The 15283-nt window shown below is 45.8% G+C and overlaps 2 protein-coding genes across 2 annotated transcripts in view; one reads left to right on the top strand and one right to left on the bottom strand.

Annotated features, from left to right (window-relative positions):
* Positions 1-8372, bottom strand: part of NCOR1 (nuclear receptor corepressor 1) — a 154224-nt gene extending 145852 nt beyond the window's left edge. Inside the window, exon 1 of the mRNA XM_048518672.1 lies at positions 8292-8372. The gene's annotated coding sequence lies outside the window, so the exon portion shown is untranslated. The remainder of the gene's footprint in view (positions 1-8291) is intronic.
* PIGL (phosphatidylinositol glycan anchor biosynthesis class L) overlaps positions 8203-15283 on the top strand; it is a 69465-nt gene continuing 62384 nt past the window's right edge. Inside the window, exons 1-2 of the mRNA XM_048518665.1 lie at positions 8203-8525; positions 11032-11131. Of these exons, the coding sequence (XP_048374622.1) occupies positions 8261-8525; positions 11032-11131 (365 nt within the window). The 5' untranslated portion in view covers positions 8203-8260. The remainder of the gene's footprint in view (positions 8526-11031; positions 11132-15283) is intronic.

The following is a 15283-nucleotide window of genomic DNA, read 5'->3' as shown; positions in this document are numbered from 1 at the left end:
TAAATTATAATAATCACCAGCTGCAATTAACAAGAAATTAACGTATGCCAGATAAACCAAGAGCATCTTCAAGTAAATGTGGAAGACCCAGGAGGGAGGTGGGAAGTGGAGCTTTGAAATGTCATCCAAGAATCCCTTGTTAGTAGCCTGCAACAGGGATTCAGTCATTCCAAGGGCTACACAAATCCCGAACAAACATCTCAGAAGCAACAGCAACAAGATGCTTTATCTCAGATAGCAACCAAGTCAGTGCAGAAGGGGAAGTGTCCACAAGCAGTCTCCTTTTCAAGGAAGGAAAGGCAATACCACCTCTTTTAACCACCCCCAGTGTCTAGACAGACACAAAGGTTATGCATCTATAGAGATGACTACTGATGCTTGGGACTTCCCCAGCCATACTGAGTCTCCCCTGCTCTCCATGCAAACTATTATACCCCATGTGACAAACTCCATGTTAGAGAGAAACTCCTCTCTGCACCCATGTTTTAGCTCACCCTATTCAAGGGCTGGGAGCAAATAATGTTACACCACAGGGCACAAGACCCTGGTTCCTTTTCCCAAGGCCTGTCCTCACATGGCAGTCAAAACACAAGCCCTGAGCTTGCTGTTTGTCTCTCCTGCTCCACTTACTTCTCCAACATCTCTAGATACACCCCTGGATGACTGCAGACCCGGCACCCAAGGTGCCACATGAAACATACCCAGGCCCTGGCTCCTAACACCTGATAGGCCAAACCCCCAAAACCTATCTCCCCCATTCTTACACATTCCTTATCCTTTCCAATTAATTTAAGACTCTTTCCCCTCCCCCCTACAGACCTTGTTCAACCAACTCTTTCCGCTGTGCTTCCAGATCAAGCCTACTCCGAGCCGGTATCGCTGCTCCAATTTCTTCCCCTACTATGTCATGATTCCTAAGACACCCCCTCCCTTTCTTTGCCCCCCCCACCTTATAACCCCTTCCTCCTTCCCAGTCTAATGTCCTGAGCCCACAATTCGTATCCCACTACCCTCCTTTTCTCCCATTCTATACAGCTCCTTTACTGTAACTTAAGTAAGCGCTATTCAAACCACCATCCTGGTTCCCTGATACCCCCCCCCGCCCCCCGGGCTACGATGCCCCCCACAAAACACGATGAAACTCCTCCCATCCAGTGTGACATTCTACCGCCTCCTTTCTCCACTCCTTCTCAACCCTCATTACACCATCCTTCCCCCCACCCACCCCAAGGGCCGAAACACCTGAACCACTAGGTGTCAAACTCGTGGCCCTCCAGACGTTATGGACTACAGTTCCCATCATCCCCTGCCAGCATGATTCTGGCAGGGGATGATGGGAGCTGTAGTCCATAACATCTGGAGGGCTGCGAGTTTGACACCTACTATATATTGACACCCCCAGTCCTTCACACCCTTCCTGGGTGACTCCACCTCCTTCACTCCCACCCACCCGATTCCAGGATGCCTTCCCTCCAGGACTTCAACCCCACTCCCCACCACTCTTTTTCACAGCTCCCTTAATGTGTCGCCCTTTCACCCCCACGGGGCCTGGAGGCCTCTCTCCCCTTAACGGGGTGCTGCGCACCCCCCACCCCCGAACCTGCTGCCTCTCAATCTATGGGGGCCCTCCCCTCTATTCCTCGCTGGGCGCCCCTCTCCCGCCGTTCTTGCACCTACCGATAGCGGGGCGGTTGCTCGACGCCGCCGGAACCTCACCTCCGCCTCAGTACCTCCTCCTCTGCGGCCGCCATTTTGGCTCCCCCTCCTTCCCCCCCCCTCCTCCCTGGCTCCGGAGGCCCCTCCTCCGACTCGGCACCCAAAGTCCTGGCAGACACATAATAAAAGCGTTGTCTGTGTTAATCGTTTATTTTAAAAAATGAGATCTTCCAGCCTAAGCGAGGCCTGAGAAATTCTGTTCGCAAAAGGCTCGAGGCTTCCTCCTCACAGGCCGTTTTGAGAGACTGAAAGAGTAGTTAGGCCGGGTTTTAAATACAGCTCTTACAGGACCATCCGGCCGGTGCGGTAGTGAAAAAAGCAACACCTCTCCCTGTCTTGGAGGTGGGAGGGGCTGGGACTGGGACGACAGTGCTGGCCAATAGGAGAGCAAGGGGAGAAGAGGCGGCGCCCTGAGCGTTTGGCCAATGGGATAGGGCGAGCCGAGCTGCTGCCAGCGAATGGGATAAGAGGAGCAAAGGGTGTTAGGGTAGACCTGGCTATTTTTGAGGGGGGAATAAGGCGCTGTCCAATCGGAAAGCACGAAACATACGCATTTTGCAAATAGGAGCATTTCATCTGTCGAGGGGTTAATGAACGAGAAACAAAGGTGGGGAGGGGTGTGTAGACATGGGAGAACTAGAATATTAGGCAGTGACTGCTCAGTTCTCTAGAGTTTCCCTTCCCAATTAATTAAATAATTGCTAGCTTTTCCTCAACCTGAGATTGCAACTGAAACCAATTGTTTTCAAAACAAACAAAAGCAAATTATTTTTTCTCAATGTGTCTTTATTTCATTGATAAACATACCGTTCTAACGTTAAGAACAGCATACACACACACACACACAAAACCCTTTCATAAAACCAGATAAGCAGCTGTACATACCCTCAAATAAGTCATCAAATAAATTCCTCTCCTTTCTGGCTCCTGAATCTTCCCTTCTTTCCCTACTGCCACTTTTCCTTTTTCCACCTCTCATTTGCCAACCCTCCTGCTGCCACCACCACCCTTCCTCTCTCTCCCCCTCTTCCTGATTACCACCTTCCTCCTCTTCTATTCTACCAACACCTTCTCTTGATCTCCTGTTGCCATCTCTTTAACCCCCTTGCTTTGTCCCACTGTCTCCACTCCAGCTGCTGCCACTGCACCATTATTTACTGGGTCTGAATGCCAGGCAACACTCAAATGGTAAGAACTTGTGGCTTATTTATTTGATTTGCACCCCACCTGTAACAAACTGAGTCCATACAATAGAATCTTCTTGGAAAACAGAAAGATCTTTATTGAAATGGCTAGATTCATTCAAAGTCCTTGAGAGAACTGATTATCAAAGCACAGACAGACTTGAAGAGAACTCTGGCCCAGCCCACTCAGACCGATTCCCACGCCAGGCCAGTCTGGGAAAAGCACCAAGCAGAGATAACACAAAGTGCAACAGAAAAACAGGTGCTAGCAATAACCGATAGCATTCCAATCCTCTCTTTACACCACCCTGTCCTGGCAAACAGGGCTCAGCATGGCTAACATATAAATACACCAAATATAAAATACAACTACAATAATAAAAGTTAAGCTAAGTTCCTAATATATATCCTATCCTGTATAACAGTGGTACCCAACCTGGAGTATGCACCAAAGTGTTGGGGGTGTATGAAAAAAAATTACATAACAGATTTGTTAATATGGGGGTACAGCTTTAGGAAAATGAGTTGCAAGTGAAAAAAGGTTGGGAACCAATGGCGACCTGAAATGTGCTCCGCTTACCCTACCACCTGAAAGAAAAAATATTCCCTCATGGTGGCAGGCCAAGATGATAACAGGGGACACCAGACAGCAGGGGTCTCACTACTTCAATAGGACTGAGACAGATCCAAGAGAGAGGGGGAAGGGAAAATGGAAGAACAGAAAAGAAGCGGGGAAAGAGAGGGAAGGAGAAAGGGAGTCCAGCTAGAGCTAGTACAACACTGTTGCTTCCTTCAACTACAGACCTGGTGGAATATCTCTGTCTCTCAGGTCCTGCAGAACTGGGCTAAATTCTGAAGTGCAAGGGTTTCACTACTAGACAGAGAGTTCCACCAGGCTGGGGTTGAGAAAACCCTGGCCCTAGTTAAGGACAGCTGGACAATGTTAGGGCCAAGGATTGTCACCTGAGGAACATAGCACATTCTGAAGCATGTATTAAGACAGACTGTCTCATAGGTATGAGGGCTTAGGGCTTTAAAAGTCAACACCAAAACCGTGAACCTAATCTGCTACTCAGCCTGGACCCAGTGCAACTGGCATAGCTCTAGCTGAATACTGTCTCTACATGGGGTCCCTGTAAGGGCTCGTGCTGCTGCATTCTGGACCAGTTGGAATTTCTGGAACAACTTCAAGGGAAGTCCTGCATAGGGAGAATTACACTAGTCTAATCTAGAGGTTGCATGGATCACTGTGGCTAGATCACTGTGAGATAGGTATGGTGTCAGTTAGCAGGCTTGAGATGAAAAAAAAGCAATACTGGTGAGGTTTGTGACCTGGGCCTCCAAGAAAAGGCAGGCAACCAGGGTCGTTCCCAAACTCCTGATGGAGGGAGCCAGCATCAGCTGAACCCCATCAAGAGTGGGAAATTGAACACCCTGGCCCCACCACAAGACCTCCGTCTTTGATGGATTCAATTTCAGGCAACTCTGGTTTAAGTACTTCATTACGACCACCAAGCACCTAGCCAGATTTTCCAGGATAATACCCAGTTTATTGTCAAATATAGTTGGGTGTCACCAGCCCACTGATGGCAACCCCGCCCCAAATTCCTTACTTGCTTGGCAAGAGGGAACTTCTGTTAAAGATTACTGGGGAGAGAACTGCCCCTTGTAGAACTCTGCATACTAAACGGTAATTGCTGAAATCCTCTCTCCAAATGCCACCCTCTGTCCCCAGCCCTGGAGAAATGAGACCAGCCACTGACGGACTGTCTCACATGGCAAGGCAATGGGTCAACAAATCATGGTCAATCATGCCAGAAGCTGCTGACAGATTGATACTTCTTTTACTCACAACACCCTTCCAAGGTAGGTTAGGCTGAAAGTGATTGGCCGAAAGTCATCCAGTGAGTTATGCACTTGGGTCTTTCCTGTTTTAGCCCAATCTCCCAAACCCGTACATCACACTGTGTCTCAGTACTGTCAACAGCACTACTATACACTTGCTACATTTTTCGGTTGTTTCCCTCTAATGTTCCCCAAACCTCCATAAAGTCTGTGCACAAGTTTGGAATTTAATCTGTGGAAATGTGGTTTACATCTAAGCCCATATGATTAGGATCAGAGAATATAGGGCTTCCAAGAAGATTTTTTAGCAGGAAAGAGTTCCTGTGTTGGTCTCCAGAAATACAATAAGGTGCATAGTGGGGCTGAACAACATGTGTCTGCTTTCAGTAGTTCCTTTTCCCCATGATTTGGTGAATAGCCTTTCATGGAAAAGGTTACAATCTTCTCCAATCTGTATTGTACGTTGATGTAAATCGCATTCAACTCACAATCAGAAAGGCTGAGCCTTCCCATCCCCCTAAATCCTCTATCTCAAACAAGGTCCAATCAATATTTTTTATTATCAGAAATGCTTTTTTTAATGAGTAACCTCTCCATCATTTTAACAGTTCCATAAGAAGTAGAAATCCACAGGTGACATTTTTTCTGGGCATCAAGAGGACAGCGATGGTAACAATTTTACCTTTGCTTTCAGCCTGTTACACAGCTTTTGAAAACACATAAATCTGTACCTGTAAAAGGTGACTCTGGCTCATTCCGCACATGCAGAATAATGCACTTTCAAACTGCTTTCAATGCTCTTTGAAGCTGTGCGGTATGGCAAAATCCACTTGCAAACAGTTGTGAAAGTGGTTTGAAAATGCATTATTTTGCGTGTGCGGAAGGGGCCTCTATTTATATATAACATCACTGCTTCAGCCAACATTCTGACAAGTAAAAAACATGCACACAGAACTACCAAACTCTGCATAAATGGCAAAATGGATAATACAACAGCAAAGGCAACCAAGAGTACTAATATTTTTTTCCTGATGCAAAAAAATGGTTCACTTTGGCTTTGTCCATTTCTGTGCATGCCTCTGCCTGGCATTCATACTAAGGATATTTGAAGGAGTCAGGGCCTGTATGTACATATAATGCATGATAGTTAAATACCTAATTGAAACAGAAAAAGCAAAATAGTCCAATACGAGGTATGGGTAGGTATTTTCTAACAGTGCAATCCTAAACAGATTTACACCCTTCCAACTCAGTTGAAATCACTTGTTTTTAGAAGTGTGTAAATCTGCTTAGGGTGGCACTGCAAGTGAGTCACAAATGAATAACTTCTTCCCTAGCACTGCATAAAAACCCGATATCCTCCCATCTTATATTATCCTTGAGGTTTACTAGGTAGAGTAAGACATGTCATATAGAGAACTGATTTTGGCTCTGGAAGACACAGCTTTAAATCTGGCTTTCAATGCATGGGAAAACTCCTTTTTGTTTACTCGGCTATAAAATGAAAATCAGTGATAGAACAACTAGAGATGTTGGTTCAAGTACCTTCAATCCTTTTTGTTGCAACTATATGGCACTACATTAACAAGAGTCACTTCCTGCCAATTACAAAGTACATGTTCTTCAGGAACTTGGGATCATTGCCCTTCAGAGATTCATATCTATGTGACCTGGGGTTGTTAATACTATTTCTGTGCTATTTGCCAGACTGATTGTGAATAGTATGGTTCTTGAACTTGGTCACAGCTTAAACCTCAATCTCAAACACCTTTCGGGCTGCAAATGCCAAGTAATTCCAGTTAATGGCTGTGAGGCTGCAATCTTTATTCACTTGAGAATGAATCCCATTATAACTATTGCAACTTATGTCTTAGTAAAGTCATAGGGTTGGGCTGGATAAACAGACAGACACAGCAAGATCCTACATATATTAAACAAGAAGAAATCCTACTGATTTCAATAGCACAGATTTCAACAGCAATGGCATGCATAGGTCTGCAGCCTTAAATCATAAGTAGAAGGAAGGAACATAGCACCATGAACAATTAATCTATTTTCTGTACAGCAGCTTCAATCCTAGAGCATGCAGGCGAGTCTAGAGAATGGGTCTCCAACCTTTTTGAGCCCGCAGGCACATTTGGAATTCTGATATAGTGTGCGAGGACAGCCACAAAATGGGTGCCATAGGAAGCAGAGCCAGCCACAGCTTACTTTCAGTTGCATAGTGAAGATCCTTGTTCTAAGGTGGCACCATTGGAAAAAAAAACCCAAACAGCCAGTCAAAATTTTAATAGCAACGAGAACCATTGCTGTGCAAAAGTCCCAGCCACATTCTAACACACACCAGCACACACTATGACATCCTCAGGCACCAGGTGGTGGGGACCGCTGCTCTAGAGGGACAGAAAAAAGGCAACAATCCAGGGTTTCAAAATTGTCAGAAAGAATGAAATAATAGTGCAATGACAAATACAGCTTTTGTTTTTGATGGTTAGTTAGGGATAACACTTCTCCTGGTTGTTTTTGCCAACCTGACAGGTTTGGACTTTTAAAATTAGGCAAACTTAATGATGCACATGGATTCAGAACCATGCCTTTTACTCCCATACAGTGTTATGTGATCCAGAGATGATGATGGTGCTGTTGCTTCACCTGATCTTTTGGATTTTACTGACCTGGTGGACACAAATGGACCACCAGGTACTCTTAACATGTGGAGCTTCATTGATGTAAAAAAAAGGATTTGGGGATTTTTATTTTTTTGCAATAAGGGTAATATTTGGGCCTTTAAAATCAATCACCCAGTCCACCATTCTAATTCATGCAGTGGCCTACCAAATAATCCTGAAAAGCCAATGGACAAAGAACCTTGCAATTATCACCAACAAGAGTTGCCAGCTCCGGATTGGGAAATACCTGCAGATTTTAGGGGTGGAGAAGCCTGGAGAGGGCAGAGTTTGCGGAGGGACTTCAATGGGGTATAATGCCAGTCTACCTTCCAAGCAGCCATTCCCTCCAGGGGAATTGATCTCTATCGCCTGGAAATCAGTGTGAGGGGTACACTGATTTTTGTCTAGGGAAATCACAGTGCTGGTCAGCAGGATCTCTTGGAAAACCCACAGACCCCAGTTTTCTCCTGCTGCTTCGATTTATACCCCGCCCTTTCCCGACAAGTCTACCAAGGGCCATTCAGAGGTATTTTGCCCCTTGGTTCTGGAGATTTCGTTTTCCCATCACCTTTGTGAATTTCTCTACTTCCTTGTTAAATTTCCCTAACTCATTCACCATCACTGCATCCCGCGATTCTGCCAGGCGCATTTTTACAGGCTTGTTCTTTCTCCTTTCGTAGAAGCTCCTGCTGCATAACCGGGCAGCGATTTCCGCCTCCTTTCTGTCTTACGTATCGGGTCCCTTGAACAGCCGGAACCACTCTTTCCACTACCCGTAGTACCTGTTTCCGCGCGAACCTTTTTTTCCCCTTCCGGGAATTTTTTCCCCCATTGTGGGGACATACGATGGCGGCGACAATAGAATCATTCGCCTTACTGTTGTCGCCGCTGGCACTATGGTTGGTCGCCAGCTGGTGGCTGAGGCGAGGCCATGGGACAAGATGGTGGGACCGCGGGACCCTGTTAGTTACCGGACCGGCGCGGCGCGATAGCAATGACGCAGTGAGAGCACTGTTCGTTACGGCGCACCCTGATGACGAAACGATGTTCTTCGCGCCTAGCATTCTTAAACTGGCTCGCGCCAGGCTGTGGCTGCTGTGCGGGTCCACAGGTGAGGGGGAGAGCGACGCGGCGTTGCTTGGCAACCGCAATGTCACGTACACCGCCCGGACGCCTGTGGCGTCACAATTGCTCAGCAACGCCTCGGACGATCCGTGCGTGACGTCGTGGCTGCGGCGCTTCTTCGAATGTTTCTGCGTTCAAAGTCCCGGACGTGCTTTGACGTCTCCTCAAAGGGCGTCAAACGCGTTCGTTATGACGTCATTTGCAGCATCTTTAGAATGTAATAGGAGCCCAGATTGATCTTGTGCCTCAGTTTGCCTTTTGTACAAAGAAAATAGCACCCTGAAGGCGATGTATCTGTCAGTCATGATGTGTGCAGGCATCGCACCTTACAGATTTAATTTGTGGAACTTTGTGCAACAGGATGGCCAGTAGTTAGGGAGGCCTTAAAACAGCATTTGGAGAGCTCCTGGAAAAGGGAATATTCATCTATAAATATTAATTATGATGGTTAAATGAAACCTCCGTGTTCAGGGACCCTGTAATAATACAGCATAGCTATGCTGCTCTGCAGCAGAAGGGCTAGATTAGGGTTTAGTAGCATTTTAGAGACCAACAAGGTCTTCAGGGCATGAGCTTTCCAGAGCCAAATCAGTCAGTGTAATAACGTAATGCAGAAGTCCTGGAGCACCATAGGGACTAAGAACATTTTTTCAGCATGAGCTTTTGTGAGTCACATACATTCACATACATCACATGTGCCCATCCACTGATCTCCTTTAGTACCACCTCCATGCTTCTGACTTCTATGGGTACCCTCTACCTTTGGCAATTTGTTTTCCAAGGATCCTTTTTATTTAGAGTTGCCAACCTTCAGGTTGTGGCTGGAAAACTACTGGGATTACAACTGATTTGCAGAGATCCGTTCATCTGAAGAAAATGGCTTCTTTGGAAAATGGACTCTGCATCTTATACCCAGAGGCGGAGTACTCACGGGAACGTGGGGTCACATGTCCTGGGTGCACATCAGCTGCTCACATGAAGGGCGGAGAATAGCCCCCTGTGCCCCACTTACCTTGCCGGCGGGAGTCTACTGCGGGCTGAGGGGTGCCCGGTGGCAGCCCAGCCAGGCTGCTCCCACCAGCAAGGTAAGGGGGGTGGGACCCAGAGCACCACTGCCCCGGGCACCATTCCCCCCCATGCCTTTGCTTATACCCCACTGAAGTCCTTTCTCTCCCCAAGCCACACCTTCCTCAGGCTCCACCCCCAATTTCACAAGACAGAGCTGGCAGCCCTGCTTTTTATGCTTTGATATACATCGTTCTTTAGTATGTTTTCAATGACATTTAAGGACACAAAGGAGAAATTATTTAGTTATGTAGTGGTGCAGTGGTTAGGGTGTTGGATTAGAACTCAGAAGATCGGGGTTGAACCCCTCACTCTGTTAGGCAGCTCTGTGGGTGACCTCGGGCCGACCACTCTAGCTAGCTTGACAGGATTGTGAGGATAAATTAAAAGAGAATAGCCACATTGACCATCCTCTGTTCCTTTGAAGAAAATGTGAGATAAAAATAAGAGCAGTAATGCAATAGGACTTTTTGAGTGATGGCACTATCCTACTGAAACTTTGACTGGGCCCCCCTGGAATGGCAGCTAAAGATATGTTTTCTTTTCAAGGATTTTGCAAACCGCAGCTGACTCTTCAATTACAGTATTCTTTTAAAATTTGGGGGGTCTTTTGTAGTGTTTATAGATAATGTTTTGGTAATTTCTTGATAAGCTAAATGAGCGTTCTAACATCTGAGCTGGGAAAGTGACACATATTTTAAACGATGAGGAATTTGCAAGGAAACATCCTGTTAACCCTATGCCTCAACTCTGCTGTGGGTTATGCCAATCGTTAAAGAAGCAAACCCGAGCCACCGACCAACACAGTGGTGATCTCTACACGTTCAGGGAACTCCCCAGACGCAGAGAAAAATGTCAGTTTGCAAATTAGCCCAAAGCACAATAATAAAGCCATAAAAACAGCATGGTGAAAATTGAGTATTCCCCAAGAGGCACAGAATGTTGGGAATAGCTGAGAGTCTGTAACAGGAAGAGAAATGGTATTCCTGCTCAGGGCCCATAGAATTGATAGAAATAACTATAGGGGGGGAATTTGTGTGATTTCTAAATCCTCCATCCCCACCTAGGATTCTTTACCAGTCTCCAGCTTGGCAAAGCAACAGAGAACCGAGAGGCAAGTTTGCATGGCACCTGCAACTATCACTTATACATTTTTACTTGGTCCTTGGAGGGTTATAGGATTTGACAACCTATTTCCTTCTCAACCAACCTGATAGCTTCTCAACTTTTAAAGTGTCGCTGGATTCTTTGGCAGTTTGCCACAATAAATGACCAGGATCTATTGAAATTCAGGGACCTCCGTTGTAATTCCAATCTCCACTCCATTATTTTAGCCCTGGCTGTCAAAGGCCTGCAGTTTTTCCCAGTGGGAAGAGTCTTGACCTGTTCCAAACAGAGTGGTTTGATATTGTCTTTGTGGTTTGTAGGTAATTACTACAATCAAGGAGCCATTCGTAAGGAGGAGCTCCTGAAGAGCTGTGCAGTTCTTGGAATCCCTCCTTCCAACGTGATTGTCGTTGACCACAGGTATCTCTCCATCTTAAAAGTATTGACATTATCTGACAATGGGATGTTGCATCGTTTTCTGTATGTGGTTGGCATGTTTTTCTAGTGAACCGTGTAAGCCATGGCTATCCATAGAGTTGTTTCTTGTTCCTCAGTTTGGCATTTCTCCAGGATGTAAAGTTACTGGCCATCGGTAGCAGTTAACGGCTTGGTTCACATGTGCATGTACATCGTTTTGTTTAATCCCTGGCAGTGATTGTACATGAACTGTTAGATTTTAATGAAAGTAGAAAACTAGCAAATGATTGGAATAGATTCAGTGATGGGATCCAAAAATTTTAGTAACAGGTTCCCATGGTGGTGGGATTCAAACTGTGGCGTAGCGCCAATAGGGCTGGGCAGGGCACAATGGGGGTGTGGCTGGGCATTCTGGGGGTGGGGCATTCCTGGGCGGGGCTGTGGCAAGGACGCAGCCGCGGCGATGGTCCTTGGGCGGGAAACGAATGCACGCAGGTGCAGGCTGCCACGCACACGGTGCACCTCCTGCTAGACTGCTTCAAGTTCTGCGCACTACTGCTGAGAGGAGGGGCGTAACTAAGGCAAAAATCACATGGCAAAATCACCAATTAGTAACCCCCTCTCGGCACACACAAATAATTAGTAACCTATTTGGAACCTGTGAGAACCTGCTGGATCCCACCTCTGAATAGATTGTTACATTGATCTAGGAATTCCTTCCCAAGAGCTACCCAGAGAATTGTCTGAGTGGAAACTGCCTTAACCGCCCACAAAGTTGTTATTTAATAGACCCTATGGCCAAAAATACTATACATAAGTAAATACTTGGGATCTCTGACTGGATGTCTTTTATTTTACTTCAAAAGAAACTAATAATTTGCACTGGAAATTTCAGGGATTAACCCCCCTCCTTGTGTATTTTCCTGAAAGAAATCAGCCCTCCTCCCTCTGAGCTTACCCCTTTCAACAAAAAGAACTCAGGAGATATGTGAATTAATTTGCCACATCTTCCTGGGATCTTCTTTATGTTGATTGCTCCGCTGGGTCCTAGTGCCTGCCTACACACACTCACACTCACACACACACACACTCTCACACACACACACACACACACACACACACACACACACACACACACACACACACACACCCAAATCCTCTGGGAGTGTTTTAAACTGTATTTAAGCACCATTTCCATCAAAACTATTATTATCTGTACCGGTAATCGTAACACTTTGATAAAATAGCATGTATATTGCTCCAGACGCCTGTTATCGAGACTTCCCTTTTTGTAAAGTTGCACCTGCCATTTTCTTTCCTGCAGCAGGATTAGGAAAAGCTCCTATACAGCTTGTTTTGACAAACCAAAGTGACACTGTGTGACAGTTTTGGCATTTATTTACAGCTATATTGGACTTTCATTTTCAATGGTGCAAATGTATGATAACTTTGGGATTTATGTTTAAGAAATTGGACACGAGAACATTTACAGTTTGTTTATTTGCAGTTTGTTTATTATTCTTAATTACAATAGAAGTTAATGTAAATAAACTGATTGGTATTGGATTTTGGTACAGTTTCATGTATATTTGGATTTTGCTGTACCACCCCCTTGTATATATTGCGTCTTTCTCCAGCAGAACACAGAAAGGGCTCAATGAGTCCACACTCTGCTGCGGTCCAGAGCCATAACTGTGGGTTAAGATGCAATCTTTTTTTGGGTCAGCTCTTTTTCTTGTCTCATAACAATATGGATAGAAATAAAGGGACCCTGCTGTGTTTTGTTTTTACAGAAGTAGCTGTGAAAGAACCTTCCCATACACACACACATGTTTCCTAATCTTCCTTGCTCCTCAGATATTATTACTACAGACAGTTGCGCAAGGCAAGAGGAAGCAGCAGTGATTTGGGCTCTGCATTGCAACATCTGGAAAGGATCCAAACCTCATCAATCCCTTGGCTTGATTTGGCCCCCAGCCAGGGAAGGCAGGGATAGGAGGGGCCAGGGTGATGCGGCACGGGTGCAAGAAGATGCCGATCCTGTTCTTAGCAGCCATTGGGGGAGGGGGATGGAAGGATAGAGCAACAGCTTTGTACAGGAAGCGGGTATTGAACAGGGTTGCATTTTGCAGCTAGGAGCTCCAGATTTCATGTACTGTGTGCGCGCGTTTGAACACAAATTTCATTTCAATACGCAAAGTAACCATCGACATCCTTTTCTATTTACATTTATTACCCGCCCTGTACCACAGTCTCAGGGCAGGTTAAAGCATGCAACATTAAAATCATGACCGTAAAAACCCAATAAAACCCAATAAAAAAACCAAAATAAAACCCCATTCTAAAAACCTCATTCTAAAAGCACAGTACAACCCCATTCTAAAAATCCAGACTGGTGCCCCCTGTCATCAGAGACCCTCCTTCACCGGCCCCCAGTGTGGGCGGCTTCAGCTCTTGGTTCTCTTGTGAGGAAGGAGGTTGGCCCCCTTGGTAGGCATCGTTAACCCACCAACAGTTTTCTAGAGCCCATTGCATTTGTTCATACAACGGACTTTACTGCTAGCAAAACATATTTGACTAAATCTTTCTTCTTCTATTTTGGATTAACTTTACTTAACTTTAAACAAGTGTTCCATTTTTTTCTTGAAATTGGAAAGGTGATCTGTGATGTACAGAGGATGTTAATTTTGCCACTACAGTGTACATGTGTGTGTAAACTGCTGTCTAGTCACAATTGACTTATGGCAACCCCATACGGTTTTCAAAGCAAGAGGTTAAGAAGATTGTTTGCCATTGCCTACCTCTGCATAGTGACCCATGATCTCCTTGGTGGGCTCCCATCCAAATACTAACCAGGGCTGACACGCTGTCTGCCTTAGCTGTTCTACTTTAATTTTCCCACCACCTGAGTGCCCCCTTTGACCCTCTAACCACCAAACATTGTGCCTGCTGGTCTTGATTTACCCAATATATCCACCTAGTACACATTATATTTCAAGTCATTTCCTGTTCAGTTCTGGAGATCATCAGACAAACACAATCATCCAACCACTTCTCCTTTTCACATTTCCTTTTCAGATGTTTTGAGAGACCTTTACTCCAGTGTGAGGTCACTTTTATCCTTGGTAGCGTGGCGGGCTGGGGGAGGGATTCCCCTACTCTTCCTGCCCTCCCCATGGTATTGAGTAAAACAGTGAAATTTCTGAAGGGTTTCCCAAGAGGGGAAGGCAGAGAGCATAGCAGAGAGCTTTCAAAAGAGGAAACTCCTGATGGATGTTTGGCCGACTGACCTCCAGAAAACAAAAAAAAAAACAGAATTAGCAGCCATGGCCAGTGTTTAACTTGCTATACTGATGAGTCTAGAGCAGAGTAATGGTAAAAGGTAGAAGCTGTTGATGAGCCACAGATTATTACTAGAGGTATTGATGGGCAGCCAGGCTAGTGAAATAAGTTCCTGGGCTGGCAGTGTTAGTGGCTTTATTTCCAAGGATGTGGAATCCCAGAGGTGGGATTCAGCAGGTTTTCACCAGTTCCTGAGAGTGGGTTACTAATTATTTGTGTGTGCCGAGAGGGGGTTACTAATTGGGTCCGCTTTTCCATCTCCACGCCCTCGCCTCCCCAAGAGGCATCCTGCCTTTGAACGTGAAGGTTCCACATAGCAATTGCGACTAATAATGCAACTCCCTGAACTGGGTTAATCCCTTACAGGTACTGCAATTCATTGATTCTCAGCCTTTCGTACCTTTTATCTCACCAGTCTCTATCAAAGAACCTGCGTGTTTCACCATTGCTGTGTTCAGATTTGTGAGTTGGGGCATTTTCTATAATGTGATGATGATTTAGAAATGACCTGGTGCAAAAAAAAATTGGGGGGGAGGTCGTGGTGGGGTGGCTGCCCATGGGGGAGGGGGGCATCCAACGCAGGTTTTGCCCAGGGCTCAAAGGGGCTTAAAATGTTCCCTGGGCATCCTGTTTTCAGTTTCTTGTCCTCCTCCCTTAGTTCCAGAGCCACTGTGGTGTAGTGGCTAAGAGCAGGTGCTCTCTAATCTAGAGAAACCGGGGTTGATTCCCCACTGTGGCATTTGAGCTGTGGAGGCTTATCTAGTGGAACAGGTTAGCCTGTGCACTCCCAACGCACGCCAGCTGGGTGACCTT

The sequence above is a fragment of the Sphaerodactylus townsendi genome, linkage group LG16 (genome assembly GCF_021028975.2).
Source record: "Sphaerodactylus townsendi isolate TG3544 linkage group LG16, MPM_Stown_v2.3, whole genome shotgun sequence".
In the NCBI taxonomy this organism is placed as follows: Eukaryota; Metazoa; Chordata; class Lepidosauria; order Squamata; family Sphaerodactylidae; genus Sphaerodactylus; species Sphaerodactylus townsendi.
Note: the sequence above shows the minus strand (reverse complement) of the source record. Positions and strands in the feature narration are given on the sequence as shown.